Below are 25,023 nucleotides of genomic sequence, written 5' to 3'. Positions count from 1 at the left end.
TCTCAGCCGGGTCCTCCTAAACCTAATTGCAGTTTCTTTCTCTCTCCCTCTCTGAGTGACAGAGGGATTTCGCTTCGCCCGGAGCGACGTCACACCAAGGTGGAAGAAGACGAGCGCATTTTTTCCTCCCTTTATCATCCAAGGAAAACACATCGACACACTGTGGCACACAGACGCCTCTCTACCTGCAGCCGGTGCGCATCTAAAATTACTTCACCAAGTTCATCAGTGCGTCACTTCACAGCGCGTAGAGAACGTCCAACATCCAGCAGCACTCAAATATATATGTATCTATATTTTTTTATTATTATTTCTAAGACAGAAAGTCTCTTCTTTAATGTCATCGTTTTAAATATCCCCCAAAGAGTGTCGAGACTCCGTGTGTCCTCGCTACCAGAGCTGTTTCGTTCGCTGTTTCGCGGTCAGAGAGGAATTCAAAGTTTGGAGTCACTTCTCGTTCCGTTTTTTTTGAAAGCATAACGCACTGCGACAGATAGAGCAGAACGACAATGAAGAGGTTAACCACACCTTTAAAAGCGGACATCTCTTCAGTAGCCTCTTGACCAACTTTCTTGCGCATTAAGATGCGCCCGACGGAAGAGGAGTTGGATGATGAACTTTTTTGCGCTCTTGTTGACAGACAATTTCCAGTGAGCTTTTGCTGAGCGTGCCGTCAGAAAACAAGGACCTCCTATGTATTTAAGAAATAATCCAACTCGGTGTTGGCTGAGCTCGTCAGTACTTTAAACTTTGCTGGGGGAATCTCCTGGAGGATTTGCTGCGTTCACCATGATGGTTCGTCTCTCACGGATCCAACTGGCCCTGTTCTTTATCTTGCTCTGTCCGGTCAATATCATCGGACTCTGGTGGTAAGTGCTCCGTATTTACCACGTGTTTTGTGTTTCTCTATCTCGTGTCAACTTGGGATTTAAATGATCTCAGCCGACTCGGTGTTATTTGATTTCTGCGCAAACATGAGACATAGTCCTGTTCTCTATATATATCCGCGGCATTTGCTTACCGGCTTTTCACCTAAATACTTGGGATAACCCGGGAACCGTGTGTGTCTCTTTTATTAGAATCTGGTCCAAAGACAGTTGATCATCATAATGAAATGAGTGATATCAGGGATATATATGTATATATATATAAAAGAGCTAACATAATATAAGAAATCAGTAATGCCAGGGAAAAATCAAGTTCCCTATACATAACAAAAACATCTATTTAATAGTGTTTGCAAAAGAAAAGAAAAAAACACACATTTTCTATGATATTAAATTGAACAGAGGCAGTGTTTATGTGCTCTATTAATCTAGAGATAATGAAAAGAAAGTCACCGATTCAAAATATGGAAAATATGGGTCCCCAGGGTGAAGGACAAAGAGTCAGAGAATCAGTGGTGAGAGAGGTGTTTGCTGTTGGATGGGTGGATGTGCTCTGTGTGTGTGTGTTTGTGTGTGTGTGTGTGTGTGTGTGTGTGTGTAGTGGGGGTTCAGAGTCAGGAATGTCAGGTGGCCCTTTAGGCGCAGTGGATATGTCATCATAAAACAATCCATATAGGCTCAGCTCTGCAAGGTGTGTGACAGTCAGACAGACAGACAGACAGACAGACAGACAGACAGACAGACAGACAGACAACTCCTGCAGATCTGCTGATAACATATTTTCTATCCATGTGGGTCTGCCTGTCTGTCTGTCAGTATTTCTGTCTGTCTGTGTAGTGTAGTGTTATCATTGTCTTATGTGCAGTGTTTCATTAGACAACATCCAATAATTCTGGCTCTCTTTCCCCTCCTCTCTCTTTTACACACACACACACACACGCATACACACACACACACACACACACGCACACACACTTTCTGCAAAGCGGCAGTGTTTGAATGTGAAGCTTTGTGATTTTTTTTTTTTCAGCGAATCCTCCCACTGTTCATTCACAGCCCAGTCAAGGTCAATGTGGGTTGTAGTGTCAGAGAGGCTGTATAAGTCTACTGAAAATCTCCTGAAGTCTTCTATGACTGGAAGATGGACCAGCAGCTTTAGAGGACGTGTCTGCCTGACCAACTTTAAAGTTAAAGTTAAATTCTGTCACTTTACATATCTATAAAAATGTAAGGTTAACACAGATGACCCGTGGGGCAATTTACTAAAATTACTGAGAATGAACATTGTTTGGAAACATGAATAGTTTCTATGGTATCTACAGAATGTGTTTGATATGGACTCTGTCTTTGATTTTCTTATTGTAAATGTAGGATTTACATGCAGGATGATTACTACGGCTACAGGGTGGCACAGTGAGTATAGATAGAAACAATCAATGTAGGACAGAGGTTCAAGCTCTCCTGTCAGAAAGCACATTACCTTCTGAAATGTCGAATGGCAAACACTACATTCACAGTTAAATTGGCTAAATCTGAGACGGTTTCAAAATTTGCAAAAAGCGAATCACATAGCCAACATCCATTTTTTCCTGTCTCATGTTTTTTTCTGTCTCACATTAAGCTAAATTCACAATTTGTTACCCTTTATTATTCAGTTTATGCTTTCATACAGCTGACCAAATGTGAAACAGTAATTGGATCATGCCTCAAAAATGCTAGCTGATCAAATAATGCATAATTGTCTGATAAAATAAACATAAATATGGGTTAGTGCCAGTTTGTGATCATACATACTGACTGATCACAGAGGGGCAGTGTCTGAGGAGGCTTTTGTGAGCATTTCCCATAAGGTTTTCCTTGTCCACACTAAAACGCCAGATGGGAGTGACTGTAGATAGTGAAATCTACCCGGTTTAGTATCGACAAAGACGAAGAAGTTACATTTCGCCACAGGGGTCTGTAGTTGAACTGTGCTGTGGCCCAGCTGAAGAGGAAAGTGTCCTTAGAGAGGTCAGAAATGTACATTGCCTTCAAAACATTTGGTTTATTTGGTCTACTATAGGGTTTAATTAGCACTTAAAAGATGCAGACATGAAAACATATAGTACTATATTAAAATCCTGTCTAACCTTTATGGATCTGTGTACTATTATCACCCATCAAAGCACAATTTGTTTCTGTCCCCATTACTTTACGGACGCATGAACAATTGGAAAAGATTGTAGATGTTCACATCAGCACATTCTACAGGACTGAGGATATTTACTTAAAATAAAGCTGTAGTGGATTAAGGGAATCAACACAAAGAAATCAGCTACTTCCTTTTTATCCCCACTGACATACGTTGTCATCCTCTTTCACTCGCTCACTTGTTCACTGGCTCCCTCACACAGACACATACGTGCACACGTACACACACAGTGGTCGACTGTGGTGCAGCTAGGGTGAAGCCACACCTGTGGGTAGCTCCCCAATCTGCCAGGACAATGATGCTCTCTGTTGAAAGCCGCTGGACATACCACCATACATCTCCCTTTCTGTCTCATGCTCGCTCCTCTATGGTGTCTCTATCTCCGCGCGTCTTTAGCCATACTTGTCTTTTGAAGGAAAATACCTATCAGACAGATAGGTTGTCGCCGAAGGAAAAAGAGAAGAGAGCTGCAGTGATAGACAGAGAGTGAGAGAGATGAAATGCGGGAAGATAGCCGTCCTTTCAGAGCCTCTGCTGATTAGAGCGCTCTAATCATTTGGCCTGAGAGCAGAGAGCACAGCTCAGAGACTCAGAGGGGTGAGGAATGCCTTTGCTCTCTTATACTGGTTTTGACCGCAGTGCTTAGCAGGGCCAACTTTGCTCTGTGTGTGTGTGTGTGTGTGTGTGTGTGTGTCCCAGTTTGGCGGACAGCCCGCCTGGAGCGTGCCACAGGCCTACAGGTGCACACACACTGCATTTATGTATGTGTGTGTCAGTTTTTCTCCTTGGTGTGTTTATGTGTGTGTCAGGCCAAATATATCTCCAACCAGTGAATCCTGGTTAATCTGTTTAACATGCACTCAGAGATGTACAAATGCACTTATCCAGTCTTACAGTTATGGGAACATAATTGCACACACACACACACACACACACACACACACACACACAGAAGAGACTCTATAGTCAGAGCCACCATCATCACCAGAGGAGAGTTTCATTGTAACAGATCTTATCTTGTCCACTCCACTCCTGGTCTGAAAAGCTAGATGTCTAATCAGGACCAGGGAGATGGGTACAGATAAAGATTAAATGACGATGTGGGTTTGGCATCAGGTAGAGAACTGAATTAAATGTGTTTATGTGTGTGGGTATGTGTGTGTCTGCGCTTTTGTGCATGCATGCATTTTTGTGGCCATTCATACATAAAGTTATGTTCCAGTGTCAGAAATATATAGGGCCAAGTGCAAAAAATGGTCCAAGAAATGTCAGAAGATGTTTATGATTCATGGAACAAATACTTCTCACGGTTTTGGACTTGGCAGCTTGAAATGTAAGCCAACGCACCCTTAACGTTAGCTTGCAATCTTACAGTGTTCTAACTACGGCCGCTGGCTTTTTTTGCAGTAAAAACTGACGGTGAAATCTGTCTCAAACATATGTGATAAAGACTGTTATGATTTAACAATAACAAAAAACGATTTGCACGATGGTTACGTTATGCACGGTAAACAAAGCTACAGGTAGAACTCCCTGCAATGGTTAGTTTAATCAAACACACCGTGTTACTATAATGTGTACTTTTCGAAGTACTTAGAAATGACGTAGAAAAATTGTATGGAAGTAGATCATATCATTTCATCATCATTAACAAAATGTCACCTGATTTCAGAGACATCGCTGACAAAGACAACAGCAGCTAACATATCACTCATCAGAGGCATTGCTAACATTACTCTTTGATTAATTAACATTAAAAATAGCTGAAAACAAATGACTAAAACCAATATAGTGTTAGAATATACAATTAGAATATTAGCTCATTGAGCCATCTCCATGAATTCCATGAACTGTTTTTCAGTTCATAGTACAATGTACGCTACTCTAGAAGCTCATGAGGTACAAAAAGTACCAGTCTTCAAATAAACTTATAATATCCCATAGCTACTACTGAGCCCCACAAACATCCTTTCCAACCGTTTTTCATCTGAATATATCCACTCTTGGACAATTTTTATATTTTGTCTGTCTGTGCTTTTGGGTGTGCCACTCTACCAAGTTGTTACAACTGAACAAACATTTGGAGGTTTTTCTTATGCGAAATTTGTTTGGTAGTGTTGGTTTCCCCTCGGTCACACTTTACTGCTACTATTTAATTTGGGCGCATTACAAATTAAGAGTGCTGAAAGTTTTTATTGAGTGAAATTTCACTGTTCTCAACTTTGTTGTACACCACCAAGAACAACATGAACAAACATGTTTGAAAGTGATCGACATGTCCCAGACTGCAGGGTCAGGAAAACAGGAAAGAGGTTATTGAGGGCACACAGACCCTCTCAGACTGCAATTGTAGTGACGCTGGCAAGGTGTTGAATTTGTTCCTACCTATCTTCCATCTATATTTGTTTGGGACCCCAGACAATTTTTATGTTTTTGATTTTCATCACTTGATCTTTGCTTTATCTTTTGTTTCTGATTCCGTCTCATCCTTATCTTACACAGAAAACCTTGCCATCTTTTTCTATCCCCAGACACCCTCTCTTTAGCTCTCTTTGACCCTCTTTTCTTTTTCTCTCTCGCTCTGGCGTCTCAGACTAGCGCTTGTCGTGACTGTCTTCATCTCCAGCATACTTGGGGGATTAAGGAGGGATGAAATTCACTCATTCGTGGTTGGAGTGAAAAAAAAGACGGGCTCCGTACAGTACAGCACTTTATCTATGGTGCCGTGAGATCCTTAATGAAACCTGAGGTCGCTCTGAGCGCCAATGTTTAATCTCTTTCTGACCCACCTCTGGGTCCAAATAACACTGAATAAGGCATTTATTCTAATATCTTCCTTTTTAAACATCAGGGTTTTTTAGCCCTTTAACAGTCAGACAGCTTTAGCAGCATAGACCTACTATCTGTACTCTTGATATGAGTATGTTTGTTACCTCATCTTATTTTATCTCTCCCTGTATGACCCCATGTCTCTGTTTTGGGACCTTATCATTATGAAGAACTGTTCATGCAAGACAGTGTTTCCCTAAAACCCCTGATAATATCAATGACTGCACGTCCTCGTTGGTGTTATCTGTTCAGGAGCTGTAACTTAAATGACAGGCAGAGGAACAGTGGCACTTTGCATGAAGAGGATCTGATTACTGTCTGACTTTGTAGTTCCTTCTCCAAGTGTACATGTGCTTTTATCTCTGTGCATGCCTGCACAATAGCGAATGCGTCAGCTTGGATAAATGTGCATGTGGGTACTCATTCAGCATGGTGTGTGTGTGCAAACTGCATTTGTGTGTATGCATGCAGCTATTTGAAGCATCCTATTATGAGTATCTGAACTTTAAGAACTCATGTTGCTCTTTATATGTTGCATTAGAGTCAGTAGTTGACTTATTTATGTGTTTTTGTCTGCATTGAGGCCACAGAAAGCCACAAAACAAACAAACCAAAGTTCATTTGCAAAAACAGATATTGACAGGGGAGGGGATATCAATCAAATGCATGGATGACATACTGTGATCGCTTTAGTAATGTCCACTTTGCACTTTTTAAACACATAAACCATCTTAAGCAGCTCTGATCTATTTATTAAAAACAATTCAATTCTTCTTCACGTCTGCCACATGAACTTTCTGGAGTCTACAATATCCCATATTCTATTCTAGTTCACAGGGATGCACACTTTTATCTATTTCCAAACAAGGGCAAGAATTCTGGGAAACTTACGGTCATCCTATTATCCATTTAATGCATCCCAGAAATGTGCTTTTCTACCTCATTTCACTTTCTGATTCAGACTACATCCCCATTCTCTCCCCATAATGACCTGTTTCTAAATTTACACTTAAGACAGTCCAGTAGGGATCATGAAACATCTTTCAACCAAAATGAAAGGGATGATTTTAGGCTACTCTTTTATTTTGATGTACATACTTTAATCCGTCTGTCTTTAATCTTTTGATATCAGTCTAAATTCTTAAAACGTATATAACCTTGCACCTTGACAAACAACAAAGGTCAGATATATAATCAGCCCTGCTGTTCATTTCTCTGCTCTGACAAATATCCCCATTGTTTCTTGTAACTGTTGAGCAGCTGCTCAGGCTTAGGGAGATTCTGTTGAAATGAATTGAATTGTATTCATATGGCACCAAAGAAAAAAGCACATGGCAGTATGAGAATTTACTGTGTTTATTTGTTGTAGCTTGTTGAGACAAAGTTAAGAGGAAAGAGGGAAGACACTGATACCATAGTTCAGCATTCATTGCTGCGTCTAATCTTCCACCAGGAATATCTTTCTTTATCTCGCTTACCAGTCCACGTTGCAAAAACAGATCACAAGGAAACTTTTCACTTTTTGCTGAAGTCTTCTAACTGTCTCTCTTTTGCTTCTAGGACTCCATCCAAACTTCATCCAGTACATTCACTAGTTTTACAACTCTACACCTCCCATTGTAAAAACCAGGCTGGCTATTGTGAGCTGCTGACAGAGCTGGCTTCCCAGTGCTCAAGCACACACACACAAACACACACACACACAGTACACAGGCATAAACAAGCAAACACAAATTATTTTTCTCACATGCACACAATTCTCATACTGAATAGAAATACCTTTGCATATGTGCACATCACTTTTATTTTTTTTCACTCACTCATAGCAGTGGGTAGATAATAAGTGGTTGTTGAGAGGGTGTGTGTGTTGCTAAGTATTGTACCTGTACCTGCTAATTAACACACACAGACTGTCTGTATGATTTCATTATCGGTTTGACTACCACACACACACACACTTTAGAAAAACACACACTGTAAACACTGAACACCTGTATTGAAAATACAGCATTGTTTCCATAGTGATGTTGTCAATACACTTGCAATAATCATAGAAGGAATGCAACAGTGGGTCTCTGCGGTGTGTGTGTATGCATGCTCTGATACATTCAATTCTGCATGCATGCAGTTTTTCTCATTATACATTAGATATAAGTTGAATCATTAGAAGGACAGCATAACTATAACTCACGCTGTCTGCCACTATCACATGCCGTATCACAAATTCTGGTGGATAACAGTATTTGGGCAGTTTTCCTTTAGATCTTCCTTGTCCATGATGTTATTAGGAAAGAGACTGACACAAGATTCCCTATGAATGTGTTGGCATGCTATTCTGTTGTGTCGTATAAATAGCTTCATAAAATAAAAGCAGGTTTTCAAAAAACCTCAGAAACACAGGAACTGAATGTGCATGCACACAAGTGTGTGTGTGTGTGTCTTGCTCGGTATCAGACCGCCAGGAGAGGGGATTGGCAAGAGTGTTTGTTCTGCTTCTTAAAACAAACTCTTGAAGCAGATGAATGATATCAGGCGGTGCGATTAACAGGGACAAGGCTGAATGAAAACTTATGAGGTAGTCTTTTGCTCAGTCTCGGTCTTTTCCTCTCCCTCTCTCTGTCATGCACACCCTTCTTTCTCCTATTTCATGGTAAAACTTGAAATTATGGATCACATCTGCTGAGATTCATTGACTTAAAGTCAGCTGTACAAAAGCCAAGAGAGAGAGACGGCAAAATGAAATGGGAGATGTGAGAAAATTGAATATACACAATGTTAACAGCATGGAGGGGATGAGTGGGAAACAGCTAAAGCAGGGAGAGGAAGAAAAGAGTGGAAATAAAGTCATCTCATAAAGCCACTTTGCTGTTATGCCACTGAAGTGGCCACAAACGCTGGCAGTTCTTCTAAGTGGTAGAGCCAAGCCCCTCTTTCCCATTAAGAGTTAGAATAAACTATTTATCTTTATTATATACACTCATCTGTCAAAGCTATTGAGGAGGTCCAGGGTGCGTATTTATCAAATACAAGATGTATGTATATGTATTTTAATGTTTTAAATATTTGAACTACATGAGGCATGCCTGATTTATTTTGCCACACATTTAAACATTCATTTTGTGCTCTATTTTTGCAAAATACTATGTTTTTTTTTTTTTTTTTAGCAGAGCTGATTCGGGGGATATGTGTGGTTTAAGCGGTGAAGTTCTTAACTGCTACAGAATCTCCAGAGAAGCTATATCATCAGGAAATCTAGAAAGTCTGTCTTCTGGTTTACCAAAAATCAACTTAGCATTAAGATCAACTGTAAACGGCCTGTCTGTTAAAAGACTTCCAACTGTTCCACTTCCAACTTTGTGAGGACCACACAGTTCTACCAAGTGCAGTCCAACGGCAAAATACAGACTTGTGAATCTGACGTCAGAGCTAAGATGCCTCTGGGAAACTCGGCGCTCTGTTGTCTCCCACGTGCCTATTCAAGAAGCACATTGTCGCCACAGCTGAGAAGTGGTGGGTTGAGTTGGCAGGCTTAGCAGCCGCAGAGAAAACTTACATTTGGTTTGTGGCTGCTGATGAGTACAGCCACATTGTTTACTGTGTGATTAAGTTAACAGGTGTTGCTCACCAAAAAGAATAGTGGAAACTAGCTATTGTTATCATGTTACTGAGAGATTTTGTTCTATTCCCTTCTCTTACACTGTTTAAACTTTTCTAGGGCAGTGGGCAGTCCGCTGGTGATGGACCCTAACAGCATTTGCAGGAAGGCGAAGCGTCTGGCGGGGAAGCAGGCTGAGCTGTGCCAGACTCAGCCAGAGATTGTCAGTGAGGTGGCCAAAGGGGCGAGGCTGGGCGTCAGGGAGTGCCAGTACCAGTTCAGGTACCGTCGGTGGAACTGCACTAGCCACAACAAATACTTTGGCAAAATACTGCAGCAAGGTGAGAAAAAACTGTTTTGTCATTTCCCATATTTTCCCATTTATAGAGCCACTTATACCCGGGTAGTTAAACATTTTTAGAAATGATTCACCTCTTTCTGAGGGTTAGATGTGAAAAGTGATACCACTCTTATATTTGTATGTTCAATATAAAGCGACAGCCAACAGCAGCTTAGCTGGGAACAAGGGGCAACAGTCTGCTTCTGTCCAAAAGTAACACAGCATATATAAAACTCATGAACATGTCATTTCTTAGTTTAATCCATTTGAAAAAGTAAATACGTCAATTTGTGGTACATGTGGGACACAATCTAGGGTCACTGTGATATATGATATACAGTATGTGCCAGTTAGTGAGTTTCAGAGATGTCTGTAGATAGAAGGCTGGATGTTTTCAGTCTTATTGCAAAGCTAAGCTAACTGTTTCCTGGGTCTGTAGCCTTATACTAAATGGACAGATGTGACAGTGGTATAGATTTTCCTATCTAGCTCTTGGCAAGTAGCAAATAATCATTTATCAATAATTTTGACACAGGTAAACTGACTACATAAGCATTCGCATCAACCAAATTATATCTGACAGGTCACAGCGTTTCTTTAGATTTGGTCAGACACTTGTTAAAAAATGAATACACTTGTTTTTGAACCATTTATATGAGGTTTTTGACTCTTGACCTAGACGAATGTAGCTGATGGAAGAGATATAAATCCCCATAATCATCTTTTCTCTCTCCATCAGCCCTCCCAAAAGCCTTTCACATGGTTTAAAAAAAAAGGAACACATTAAAAATACTGTCATGTCCCATTTTTCAGCCGTGAGTACCTTAGGTCATGGGATCTGAACCATGACCTCATGACCGCAGCTGACGGCCTTACATCAACTTGAGGTCAGATCCCTGTCTGATGGCACTCCAACAGACAAGGGCAGCTGTTGTATTTCAGAGCAGACGTATTCACACTTGACTGACTCTCCTCTTCATCAGATTGGGCACGCTTGAAATGATCAGCTAAAATTGCTCTTTTCTCTTAACATCTCTCTCAAGATCTCTTAACATCTTCCTCCAGCTCTTTGAAGTCTGTAATATAACTGATGTTGGGTCAGCGGTGGGTCTTCTCCAATTACTGTCTTGGTTTTTCTCTTGTATGATTAGATTCATAGAGAGCTGCCTGTCTCTTCTGTGACTGGTACAAGGGAGAGCCTTTATCTCTGTGTTTAGTCAACAAACAGTAAATAACTGATATTAATATACAATATACAGCAAAAAATGTGTCAAGTATGTTATTAAACCCATTTTGGGTCTCATTGCTAGAAGATATGCATATTGAACTTTTGTGCTCACCTATCATTAACAGCACAAGGAGGTGGCACAAGCCATTTTAATCATTATAATTTTCCAATGGCGTAATATTGCAGTCAATACTGATTTGTAATTTTCAGGCCTTTTTTAAGATCAAAGCTGTTTCACATTTTGGAAAACTTGTGATTACTTCTTGGCCTAAGCATACATAAAAATTCCAAATTCCCCTCATGAAGTACAAATTCAGTTTTTTTTTGTGACATAAACTTTTAACATTGTCTTATATTGGAAAGAAAAATTCAACAGCCGACATCCATGTGTTTGTACATATAAACTAGATGCAAACATCTTGATCCTAATGTTGATCCTCAGAAATTAGAAATATATAATTGGATGTGTCAAAAAAAAAGACCTCTGAGCCAGAACTTTGTACTGCTACAGGCAGCCTGTACCTTAGACCAAGTCTGTTATCATTTATACAGACATAGTAGTACTATTAGGACTAGATAGCATGTGTATGTAGGATGTAGCATATGTGATGCTTTAATTTTCATATACAAAAGTACATTTTCTATATCCTAAAACATTCACTTGGCTTTGCGCTATCATAAAAGTTTACATTATATGTCAGTGATTCATGTAGCTGATGGTAAAAAAAAAGCATGTTCTTTTCCTCTTATCTAATTTGAATGTCTGATACCACCAGTGTTAGAAGAAACCAGAGAAAGCTAGAAGGAGGAAAAAAATGTCTCAAAGATAGATTGAGATAGAGAGGAAGAGAGAAGGACACAAGGGCAAGAATCTACCAGTAGAAGACAGACTAGCAATTAATCATAAATTCCTGCCTGTCTATAAGGTAGGCCAAGTGCTCTTCTGTTCTGAAGCCTTTGTCCTCAATTACCTGGCTCTGCTCTTAATGTGTGTTTATCATGAACTACCAGTAAATGTCAAAATAAAAGTGCCTTTGTATTTACTGCTCACTCTGCCTAAGTGGTTTACTTAACCTCATTGAACCCTATTTAACGTATTATGTGATAATAGACTCTTTCAAATGACGTGTTTTTCTTTGTAGAAGAATGAGACGCAAGACACTATATATGAACACATCTCCTCTTATTTGTTGTTTGCATCCAGGATTTTCTCAGATACAAAACATCTAGTTTTCCATAAATTATTTGTCCAATGCAATGACATATACGTTTTAAATTTGAAAAACAAAATATGTCTTAGAAATTATTTGATTGTTAAGTTTGTGGCCTAAAGAAATTTATTGATCAATTATTCCCAATTCAGAGTATAAAAACACCCCAGAATGGTGGCATCTCTTCCATTCTTGGGCATTTGCAGGAGTATTTGCAGAAAATATCAGCTAATTCATCCAAACTCCCAGAGCTGGCTTGCTGTTTTCAGGCTATCTTGATAGCTCATGTAGCAAAGGACAGATGGACAGATGCATGCCTACAGAGTAAGAGTGCGAAGATGGGATGCTGAATACAGCTCACAAGAGCCAGAGGTGTCATGTTACATAGAGAACATTTAACAGAAAATTAAGTGAAAGTTGCTGCATTGGGCCCAGCCTCTGTACAAAATGATGCTGTCCGTGCTGCTTTTAGTGTATTTACCACTATGACCATGAGGATATTGAGTATGAACGTGCTGTGTGTATTTCTTTTTTTTGTTTTTACCACAATTTTTTAAGAATTAAATTAGATAAAATTTTAAATTACTTATCGTGCCTTACTTTCTCTCAAACTTTATTGTTAATGTTGTACTAAGTCTACAACTGCATTTGATCCGAAAAAGAAACACCTATTAGTGGATTGCATGACTAAATTAGCTGTCAAAAAAGTGTTTTAGTAAATTCTTTATAGTAATCTGATTGCCATATGTTGGTCTTAATATATGGTTATGATTACATCTGTGTGCAAGCCCCAAACTGGATTTCTGGACAAAGAATATCATATGTATTGTGTGGTTATGTTAGGGTAACTCTACAGTGAAAACTAAGCCACAGGGTGTATGGGTCTGGAACACAACCAAGCTGGCTGAGCCATCTTTTTCTGCCTCCCTTTATAAAAACATCTCTGGGCTATCTTCACCCACTATTCAAACATAAACCTTGCAGTGCTGCTTTGTTTTGTGACATGTTAAAGTGTGGCACGGCTGCTGTATGTCAACATGTATGTCTGAGCAAGAAACAGATCGTAAATCTTGTCAGTAGGATAAAAAGATACATTGGTGTATGTCTACTTCTTGGCTTGAATGGCGCACCTTGAACGCACCATGAAGCCACTAGAAGAGATAGAGATCCTGAGGGATAAAGGTGGGGAAATGTGGTTGTGTGTGTGTGTGTTCATAAAGAAGGGTTTTAGTTGATTTCACAACATTACTGAAACACTGCCATTTCGCACCTTTATTGCAGGAAGTGTGAATGAATGAACATGTCGACACAAGAATGACAACTCATTTCACGTCTGAATTGAAATGTTCTCTCCTGCGGAATTGAAACCTTTCACTTACAGTCATCTCCAAAACAAGGTCGAATTTCTGTCATTAATTGGTAGTTATTATCCTCTTTTCCTTGATCTTTGCCTTGTTTAAATAACATACAGACCCTGGAGCGGTCATGACTTGCGGTGTGAGCCAGCCAGCATACAGTGATGCTAGTAATCACATTAAGGATGTTTTTTTTAAGTCATGATAGACTGTGCAAGGACTGCAATAAACAAGACTCTGGTTTGTACAGTGGTTGCAAAGTAATTACACAAGTCATCAATCGTGTCAGATTTTTTATCACTAATGATCCTAACAAGTAGACAGATATACACATGTTCATACCTTTGCACACTTTGTGTTTTCGTGTATTTAACTGGTATTTTAAAGTAAGTTAATACTGTATGTTTGATAGACAATGTGTCACAGTAATTCCCCCTGGACCTGATAGTGAAATAAATAATATAGATAGTATATTCAAGGTTTGATTTATATGATATTATCATTTTAAACAAAGTCAAGTACAAAGAGTGTCATCCATAAAATGCTGACTGGGTCTAAATAAATAAAGTAATAAATGTTGTGTTGTTGTTTGTGTAAGTGTTGGCATGATTTAAAGTGTACCTGAGGAGTGTCAGGCCCGTCCTAAAGTATGGTTGACCCAAGTTGACTCTAACAGAGAGAGACACCAATGCTTGCAGCAACATGGTAAGCCAACAATTAACAAGCAGCTGTGGTCAAAACAAGCAGCTACACATCGTTTTTTTCCCTGTACTTCACAGTTCACACACTCTGTCTCGCCTTAAAAAAACTATTATTCTCATGTGATGATTCATGACTCACTGTCTGATAAGAGCTGATAGTGAGTTGCACTCAGATCCACTCAGATGTAAGACATATTATCACACAGAACAGCTACCTGTGGCAATACATCCTAAATCCTAAAACACATTTTGTCCTTCCACTCTAGCATGAGAAAAACAAAAAAAAGAAATGTTGGTTGGAAACGAAAGAGAAACAGCACTCTCAATGTTAAAGTCTGATGTTTGGTTGACTCATCCATCCACCGGGATTTCCCGTCTACATTGACTTTGTAGCTCTGTAATAACATCAACTGACCTCCACCTCTGCTCACATAATAAATAATATGGCCTCTACAGAGCTTTGTACTTGAATGGAAATATATGTAATTTAGGGGCACTTCCTCAAAAGAATTGTATTTCTTCAAAGGATGGTCTCATAATGGATATATGAACTGATGAATTTATGCTTGTCAAGAATATCTCCAATATTGAGATTACAGATAACTCTCATTCTAATTTAAGTTCACTGGTAAGGTTAGACTGTTCTTGTGTGTTTCATTCTCTTTATCACATTGCTGTTCTTGCACTATATATTTTATTTATTTCCACTTGTTGTACCTTTTGTCAGCTAATACTTTACTTAACTCATAGTTTCCTCACAGTTTGGTGATGGTCTGTTACCACAGGATGTCTAGTTTGATGGTGCTTGCAGTCAGCCTCGTCCACAACAGACAATTTCTTCCAATAACCTTCTGGCAGACTATGATCCAGGATGCATTGCAATCTCCTACATCCCTCACAGCTGCTCTCCGATTTGGTGCAATTTGACTGTTACCGAACCCACAAAACAGATGATCCTCTTTAATATTAATTAATAATTAATAGTCATTAGGCTGTGCTTATTTGGACTGTGAGATCATTTTACATTAGACTACTGTCAGCTATAACATCCCAGACCTTTTTGTATCATTACTTAAAAGTCAGTATTAAAAGAATATGTGCTAAATGCTGCAGAAGGGCTTTCTGGAATTAAAAGCAGACATAGACAGGCCCAGACACCCGCCGTGGCAGAGAATTTGTTTGGAATTCATGTCTCCAAGGAAAATATGAAACAGGGTGCCTCAAATCATCTGATTTTTGATAGCGTCTTTTACACATAACAATACTCTTCTCGGTATTCTACCTTTCTTTCAACCCTCTGCCCTGTCTTTTTTATTTCCTGTTACTCTCTGTTGTTTGGCTTTCTCTCTCTGTGTGTGTGTGTTGGAAGAGATTTGGCTCCATGTCATCGAGTGGTGGATAAAAATAAACCAAAACAACAATGTCAGTGATAAATAGGTCAAACAATACTTTTTGGTTGAATTAGAGACATATGCCATTTGCCTCATGCAGATTTCCTGCACTAAAAGCAGTGTTTCACCAGTGCATCCAAGGACATCTGGACAGGCTCCCGGCTTGTTTGGACACAGCTTGCGTTGCTATCACCATATTGTACTAATAATGAGTTGTGTGCTGATGTTTCACACACGTGTCTCTAAATGGATCCAGGGATGTTTTGGAGATGACACATCTTGATTTGAGTATGTCGTTGCTCCTGAAAATCTCAGCCCTGTTCTGCTGAACAACAGTAAGAAGCAAGGTGTGGTCTTGACTGAGCAGCAAGAGGGTATACAGCACAAACACATTTGCAGAAATGCTCTACATGTATCACCATGCACATGTAAAGTCACACATTTAAGTGTTTTATTTAATCAGCCACAACCAATCCCAAACAAACACTGTATGTAAATCATGACATAAAAATCCACAGGACTTGTTCGTTAGTAGTATCAAAACACTAAACATTAGACAAGCTGACTATTTGTTCAATGTCATTAATCCTTTAAATGTGCATAAAACGATCATACACATCCACACTGACACACAAACTCGCCTGCATTGGAGACATCTCTGGGTGTTGGGGTGTACAGCTGGTATTGATATCACGGCTCGCTGGTGTGTGCAGGTCTCGTCGCACGCCACCCATTCTGTGTGTGTTACCATTCCTAATGAATCCCATTCACTGAATCATGCGATATGGAGTTGGCAGTGTCGACGGTGGTGACTGCACACTCGCCGCCTTCCAGCTCATAGGAATTAAAAAAAAATAAAAACCTTGCTTAGTCTCCACACACACATACAATGGCTCGCTAAGTGGCTATTCTTTTTCTCTACTCAATCCCTAGTGTCTCATCTATCTAGGCAGTGGTCTGCCATTGAAATCATCAATGTCCCCAACAATTCCCACTGCGTGCTTGTTCCTAGGCGAAAATTTACACACTCTAATTGTCAACAAATCTCGTCAAAAGGACAGCATTAAAAACAAGGTATTAATCTGTCTCTCAGTACTGTGCCACTCAGCCCTAAGCCCATTTTAAGCAAATGTTAATCAAACCGAAGTAAATAGTAGTGCTCTCAGTGTATGCAAAATAATAAGGAACATATCAACCAGTGCAAAGGAGTGGTTCAATAATATTTTTAAATATTTTTAATTGTTTATGGACATAAACTGAGCTCTATTGCCACAGAGAATGAGATATATTAAGTTTAGGATAAACAGATGATACTTGTTAGTTTAATAACCAGTTTCCTCTGGTTTTGGTCTTTTCATGGGATTTGCTGCTTACAATAACAATGTTAAATCAAATAGGCTATAACATTTTTTTAGATGTTAGATTCCTCTTGGATCCAACCAATGTTTTAACCATGCTAAAACAGACTAATTTAAGGTCATTTTCAACAGTGCCTATAAAAACAAGGAAAATAAATTATCTTATTTCAGCCCAGTAGGTCTCCTGAGATTCTTTCATAGCTGCTCTTTTGTTGTCGAGTGAATGGCAATAGCTGCAACAACTGAGGATAAAGACGTGTTGAGCTGAGGGTGAGAGTGATGCTGTATCCACCGGCGAGGACAGACGATCAATTTGCAGTTGTGGTTGGACGTGCCTTTAGCCAGGAGCGTTAAGCTCTGCACCAGAAATAAAGCAGCAGCTGTGGTGTGCATGAATGTACGAGCATATGAGTGTATGTGTGTGCATGTGAAAGGGAGAAATAGCCATCCTCTCAGCACCACAAATCCAATGACACTTGAGTTCATAGTAATGGACCGGGATTGCAAGAACGATGCTTTTATCTTGTTCCATGTAGCTTCGCTATTGACTGACTGGAGGGAAAGATGCCTGGACAAATGGGTGGATGGATGGAAAGTCTGATTTTGTTGTGGTGTAGCTACTGTAGGCATTTATCATGTGCATGCTGTGTCACTGTTTCATCATGTTGAAAAGAGAAATAATAAAACATAAACATCTGTGCCTGTGTGTATACGGAATTCCCATTTGGATTGCTTATTTCTTTTCCCAAACCAGATTGACATTTAGGGAATGTGCTTTCTCTAACTATCTAAGCAGTTGGTTAGCTTAGCTGGCACAGAAACCAGCTGCTTGGCTCTGTCCTTGCTTTTGAGATGCTGGTAGGCAGATTTCCCACCTGTTTTCAGTCGTTATTCTGTGCTAACATAACTGCCTGCTGGCTATAGCTTCATATTTAGCATACAGATTTGGAAGTGGCAACAGTCTTTTCATCTAACTCTTAACAATGACGCTAAGTGTTGGAATTATCTCTAAAGGCCAGCAGGGGGCAGTGCCATTGGCTGCAATAAAAAAAAAAGCTGGTTTGCACTGAGCCTTATGTAAGTGTATGGAGTGGAGTGTGTGTGGCTGTATGTTTAAGGGGGGCTTAGAATAGAAATTGTAATTTTGCAAGGATATAGACAATCACACTGTTGAACAATAGTCCAGAGAACACTTTCTTGTGATTTCAGTACCCCAGCCCATTGTAATAATGTGCTTGATCATGATGACTGCAAGGACTAGGCCCATTAATTTACCTTCATTCATCTATTGAATGGGTTCATCAGATATGGATATCTCCAGTTTAGACCCAATCTAATACTATATTCAGCTCGCTTGCTACTCACCCCACCATGTATACTTCTGTCTATCCTAAAGAGGGAGACACATTTGACTACCTATCCATAGAGTTCTGGATAAATCAACCTAATAAGAAATTACGAAACACCAGATTATTCATGTTTTGTTTCTTTTTCCTGATGCTAGTGATGTCAGCATCTGCATTTTCCAAGACTTTGTTTTGAGAGCTTTAAAAGATTCAATGTCATTATGTGAGAAAGGATCTGCCTTAGTCATGAAGTCCTGCATGTGTAGTTCCAAGAACTTTTCTGGGTTCGATGATCAGCTTGTCATACATCAGCACTGCGAAATCACCCATCTCCAAGGCGGCACGCAGCTTAAGCATCAACTCCTTTCTTCTCGTCTTGATAAGATCTGAGTAGCCTTCTTTGATGTAAATCTGTGTTCCTTTGAGTCTCGTGGCCTGTGATACTATCATCTGCTTATCCTCACAGCACAAGAGTTTTACTACAAACTGTCTTGGCCGACTTTCATACAACGTCCCTACTGTTCTATTTCAATATTCTTCACATTCAAGCCCTTACTTTAATTTCTGACATTACCCAGTTTTCACCTTTTTCCTCGAGCACAGCGTCAATAATGATATTGCTCATCAGTGTGTGATTTTCCAAACAGTCCAACTTTTTATCAGTCACATCAGAAGTCTACTCTGCCTTTGCCACGTCCTCCTCTAGTTTTTTCAGTTTTCTCACGTGCACTTCTCCAATTTTCCATGGTCTGTTGTTAGTTTTAAGTCATATTCCATACAGCATGATGTTCTACAATTTACATTCAAATAGACAATGAAGCAGAGTATGTTTTAGGGTATGGCTTTTGGATGTAGGGCATCGTGCTCATGAAACTCAGATCCTAACTGTAAAACTAGACAGTGCTGATCGAATATGAATCAAAATTCTGGTGTTGATTTCTTGCTTCGAGGCAAGCTGCCATTTATTCCTGCTTGAAAAGGAGTCAAACCACCATCTACACTCTTTCGTCTAAATATGGTCACTTCTGGGTCCAAAAAGATTTCAATGACCATAATGCCAACTCAAAGTTTAGAAATGACTGTAAAGAAACCAATGGGTGACGTCACAGTAGGTTAAAATTTACCAAAATATTGCTCTGTTGCTTTGATCATTGTCACCTCAGTATAGAAGTAAAAGCTATATTTTAAACAATAAACTAACCCCCCCCCCCAACCCTTTGTCATATGTGCCTTAGATATCCGGGAAACGGCGTTTGTTTATGCCATCACGGCGGCTGGTGTGACCCACGCTGTGACCCAGGCGTGCAGCATGGGAGACCTCCTGCAGTGTGGCTGTGAGGCCACAAGGAACAGAGCACCACCAAGACCACCTTCATCCTCCTCCTCCTCCTCCTCCACTGGGGATGGAGTCAAGTGGGAGTGGGGGGGCTGCGGAGATGATGTGGAGTTTGGTTATGAAAAGTCAAAACAGTTTATGGACGCCAAAAGGAGAAGAGGCAAGAGCGACATCAGGACACTCGTTGACTTGCACAACAACGAGGCTGGTCGTCTGGTAAGATAGATAGATAGATATAGATCTATAGGTCTATGTAGGATTTGTTTGGGGGGGGGGGATACCTATAGGTGCTACTGTACTGTAGTAAACACAGGTCTGATATTTCAATATCCTCACAAAGGTTTTAGCTGCAAAAGTGTTACTTGTCCTATGGAATGTTCCATCATTCCATGAACATGCAACAGAGAAAGACATCGCCCCTAGCCATATTTGTGTAGTGGCGTAAGCTGATATTCTTACAAGAATCAGGTTTCTGAAACACAAAAACAAGAGCGTGCCACACATTTTGTTTTCAAGCCTCTAAGGCAGGTAGCTTCTAACATTTCTACAGCCCTTGTAGAAGTTTAAAGTTCCTCTTTGTTGCTCGCATGAAGTATGGCCCAGTCAAGTCAACATGCTATTGAAAGAGCAGAGATAAAGTAACAACTTTTGAGAGTAGTTAATTATGTGAATTAGTAATATAGCTCCATAAATCTTCCAGGTCACATGTACTTTTATCTGTTTTGGTCTCATTTTGTTACACCCACTGTGTTGACACACACACAAGTAAAATACAGAGTTAGAAGGTTCTCTTTCATTGGGTCACAGGCAGGTAGAAAGGAGTGGAGGATTTTGGGATATAGTCCAATTGTCGTATTAGCAAACAAACCATTTGAACAAAAGACGAGACTTGCTCACAAATGCCCAGAGGTTGAGAAATAAGTGTGCTGTGATGCGTGCAAATGACTGTTTGTGTGCATGCATGCATGTGTACTTGTATACACATTTTGCAAGAATGTGTGCGTGTGTGTGTGTGTGTGTGTGTGTGTGTGTGTGTGTGTGTGTGTGATGGGTTAATTATGTGCAGTATAAGTGAATGATCTGTTGTCAAGGCTTGTTAGATGTAGGAAGGCCAGAGGCAACATGGAGGGAGAGGGGGGTTGTGGAGTTAAATTCCTTCTGAATAGCGTCTGCTTTTATCTTACCTAGCTATCGTGTGTGTGTGTGTGTGTGTGTGTGTGTGTGTGCGTGTGTGTGTGTGATCCAGTGGCTTTGTCTGTGATATATCATGAAAACACAATAATAAATTACTTCTTTAGAGAACTTGTCATTTGTCAAAAAAAAAAGCAGGTTGGTTTTACTTCAGGGTACAAGTTTAAAAGTTCCCTTTGTCCCCTTTTTTGTGTTTGATCAACCTTCTCTCTTTCTCTGTTTTTATCCCCTGTTTGCCCTCCTTCACCTCTCCTTTCCTCTGTCACCCAAAACCTGAAAATCCACCCACCTCTCCATGCTTTCCCCCTCCAAGGCGGTGAAGCTCTACATGCGGACAGAGTGCAAGTGCCACGGACTGTCAGGCTCGTGCACCTTGCGCACATGCTGGAAAAAGATGCCTCATTTCCGTGAGGTTGGCGACCGCCTGCTGGAACGCTTCAATGGCGCTTCAAAGGTGATGGGGGGTAATGACGGCAAGACCCTTATTCCTGTCGGACAGAACATAAAGCCACCAGATAAGCAGGATCTGATCTACTCTGATGAATCGCCCGATTTCTGCCTTGCAAATCGGAAAACTGGTTCACTGGGGACACGGGGGCGCATATGCAACAGCACAGCCATGGACATCAGTGGCTGTGACCTGCTGTGCTGCGAGCGTGGTTACCGGGAGGAAACTGTGGTGTTTGAGGAGAACTGTCTGTGTCGTTTCCACTGGTGTTGTGTGGTCCAGTGCAAAAAATGCTTGGTTCGAAAAGAGCTTAGTCTCTGTCACTGATGGACTTTCATGGTGAACCTTTTGTTTCTGTTCATGCAACAGTCCAATAATGCCCCGAAAATGTACATCTCAACTAGTATTTGATCCCAGTTTTGGTTTGGTTCCCAGGAATTTTGACAGACATATGAGGTGCTGGCCAGAGATTCAAAAGGTACAGAAAGTAGATGAAACTGCATGGGAACAATGTCAAGGCGGACTAAAAGAAGTAAAACACAAAGTAAAATAGAGAAATGTTTCTTTCTGAACTACCTATTTTTCTTTTTCTTGTATATGAAAAAAAGACCAAAGAATGTGAAAGTTCTCAATGAAACAGGATGACCTATGCATGGAGGACCTACACGTGACACAGCTTTGTCACTTCCACATTAACAGCAGAACTCGACTGCTATCTAAATCCAAAGAGCTTTCAGCTTTTGCTATTGCATTTGAATGAATTCTAACATTTACTTAATTGACTATTCACTAAGGCCCTCTCCCATTAATTACTTACTATTCTTACCCCTATCAGGCAGATTTATCCTTATCAGTTTTGCCAGGTGACACGTTGTGTGAGTTGGTTGGAAACACCGTCTCCAGCCTTGAGAGTAATTCTGCATTATGTTGCTACTGTAGGTAGTAAGCTATTTAGCCAGGCATGCTAACATTTGCAGCCACCATTAGAGTAGGCAAACACTGTGTGTTTAATTCATTCTTTATACTTTTACTCATGCAAACTCTTTATATACAGAGTGTCATTTGTACTACAGACGTTGCACACCCTTTCAGCATGTGGAGAAACCCAAAGCCTGACACACCCACCATGCATTGCTGTTAGTTGTTTTTAAACTATGATTGGACAATTTCTGGGATGTAGTACATGGTCAGTTGTATAAACTGGCTGCTAACCTACAAGGGCCACACTGACAATGTACTGTTATTTTAAGTCCTCCAGAGACATTTTTTGGTATTCATCTGCAAGACACTATAGACACATTATAGATCTCACTATGTTCCTAATTCCAGTACTTTCATTTTACTTTGACATATGCAACAATATGCCTGTTAATACATATAATAAACAATGATAGGAACATCTTTACATTTTACAACCCCCAAAACCTTTTAAAATGTTGATATCATACATTAACTCATTACATTAACTGCAACCTTTCCATTTAATTGATCACACGCAGAAAATACAAAAAGTTGAAAAAGGGAAATGGTATCACGTTATCATATTTAAAGAATGCCGTCAACATGGACGTTTTGCAGGAGTGGCCTACCAGCAAAGACTGTTATTTATATAAAGATAGGATGACAAGACTACTCACTTCCATCTCTCTCAGAAGCACTTTGGATACAATGGCTGCGGTGGACTTTCGTCAATAGCTTGGCAATAAAAACTTTTGGGCGTTGTCTGTTTCTATTAAACCAAAAGAGGAACCTTTATTTACATGACATTGTTTGGTATCAAGAAAATGTATGTAATGTATTTTGTTTATCTGTTATGATATACAGGGCTAATGTAATAATGCACTTTGGATGTTAGCTTTCGTTTGATACTGTATGTGCATATGTATGTGTGTTTAGTGTGTGTGTGAGAGAGAGAAAGTGTTGCGTATGTGTTTGTGCAGGTTGGCCAGTTATCACCGTATCATTAGTTGACAGTAATTTTATATATCTTTAAATTGCTGTCTGACGTTAAACTGCATTACATTGGTTATTAAAGCACACAGCTCTTTGACTCTTCCTCTTTGCCTTCGGAGGAAGTATGTTTCCCATAAACCATAAATCATCTCATTTACACTTCAGTTTTATTACCAGACAATGTACAGCAAGTATGCTGAACTATGATACTACATTGCTTCCATTTGTTCTGCTAAGGATGATTGTCTTTGATTCAGTTCAGGTAGGATTTCCCCCTGAGGATATAGAATAATCTCATCTTGATCATACAGTTGGTGGCATTTATGTTTCAGGAAGATAGCATGATTCAGATTTGGCTATTTCCAAAGTCACATAGTTACTTTCAATATGTGATGTATGCTGACTTTTTGCAGGGCCAAAATCAAATGACCAGCTTCATTACTGACTACTTTTTGGGATGTAATGTGTGTAATATCTCCAAAGATCTTTATAACATTTTAAAGTAAAATATATGTGTGCAGCTTTGTTTAGTAACTTTTCAATTAGACTAGCATCATTTTCATTTCAAAGTGAGATATCATTCAAAAAACACTGGTATACAGGTAAAGTCAATTTTGAGTCACAGTGGATGCTAGCTGTTATCATATTATTTAATTTAAGAGACTATACTCACTTTGTTTTTGAAATATTCATATAAAGCATTCTGGAAAGAAATCACTTACTTATTTAAAGACAAAAGTCGAAATCCATTTGTGTGACAGGAGCCCAAAGTTTCATAAGCTGCAGTGTGGTTTTGCATTTCAGTGTCAAAGTGCGCAGCATAACAAATTAGGTCATTATTATCATGATCACTATTGGAGCAATCAAGCAACTGGGAGTATTTCTGTTCAAATGTATTTAATATTGGAATGAAATCATAAACACGCTACTTTTAAAAAGGCCATATCTTATCACACAACAATAAATCTGTAGTATATACATGGTAATCATGATGACATGCTTTCCAGTTAGTTATTGTTGCTGTAACTATGACCGTGTTAATATAATGCCTCGTGATGGTGGTGATTACCATAAATAATGGAACTGCAAAAGTCGCATAATAATAAATGATGTTTAAATGATGTTTTGAGCTGACATTGTAGCCATAACTCAGCCATGTAGCCATACAGTACAAGAGCGACTCAAGACAAAGTCACATTAACAGTGCTGTCTGATTTTGTGTACTTCTTCATTTGACTGAATGAGCGGAAACCTAAGGCCATTTAAATATCTGCATGTCGAGTTAAGCACATTCCAAGTACTTTGAATTTTTTTCATTATTCTAACTGTGTTTGGTGGAAAACAACAGAATGTAGCAGTAAGTGGGTAACATTTTTATGAGGATGGAAATGATGTAATGGTGATTGTTAAAAAAAAACATTTCTGTGACAGCTCATGCAACATATCTTTGGCCAACTAGGTTGTGTTAGTGTCAAACAAGTTACCTTTACACAGGTGTTAGAGTTTGTCATCTCTTTAAAGACATTTTGTCATGTTTGCTTCACATTTCATTATGCTCTTCATTTTTATATTCTTCAGAAGTCACTTCCTATCTGGATGTTATGTTGCATTTAGCATAAAACTACTGTTTGTGACTCACATTCAAAAACACTATTCAAATAAA

The 25,023-nt window shown here is 39.5% G+C and overlaps 1 protein-coding gene across 1 annotated transcript; it reads left to right on the top strand.

Annotated features, from left to right (window-relative positions):
* Positions 1–25,023, top strand: wnt6b (wingless-type MMTV integration site family, member 6b). The gene is made up of 4 exons (XM_010731663.3): positions 1–869; positions 9,623–9,843; positions 19,668–19,984; positions 21,273–25,023. The coding sequence occupies exons 1-4, from the start codon at positions 790–792 to the stop codon at positions 21,732–21,734; spliced, it is 1,080 nt and encodes a 359-aa protein (XP_010729965.3). The 5' UTR covers positions 1–789; the 3' UTR covers positions 21,735–25,023.

The sequence above is a fragment of the Larimichthys crocea genome, chromosome XVIII (assembly GCF_000972845.2).
Source record: "Larimichthys crocea isolate SSNF chromosome XVIII, L_crocea_2.0, whole genome shotgun sequence".
Taxonomy (NCBI): Eukaryota; Metazoa; Chordata; class Actinopteri; family Sciaenidae; genus Larimichthys; species Larimichthys crocea.
This window is presented reverse-complemented; position numbering and strand designations above follow the sequence as displayed.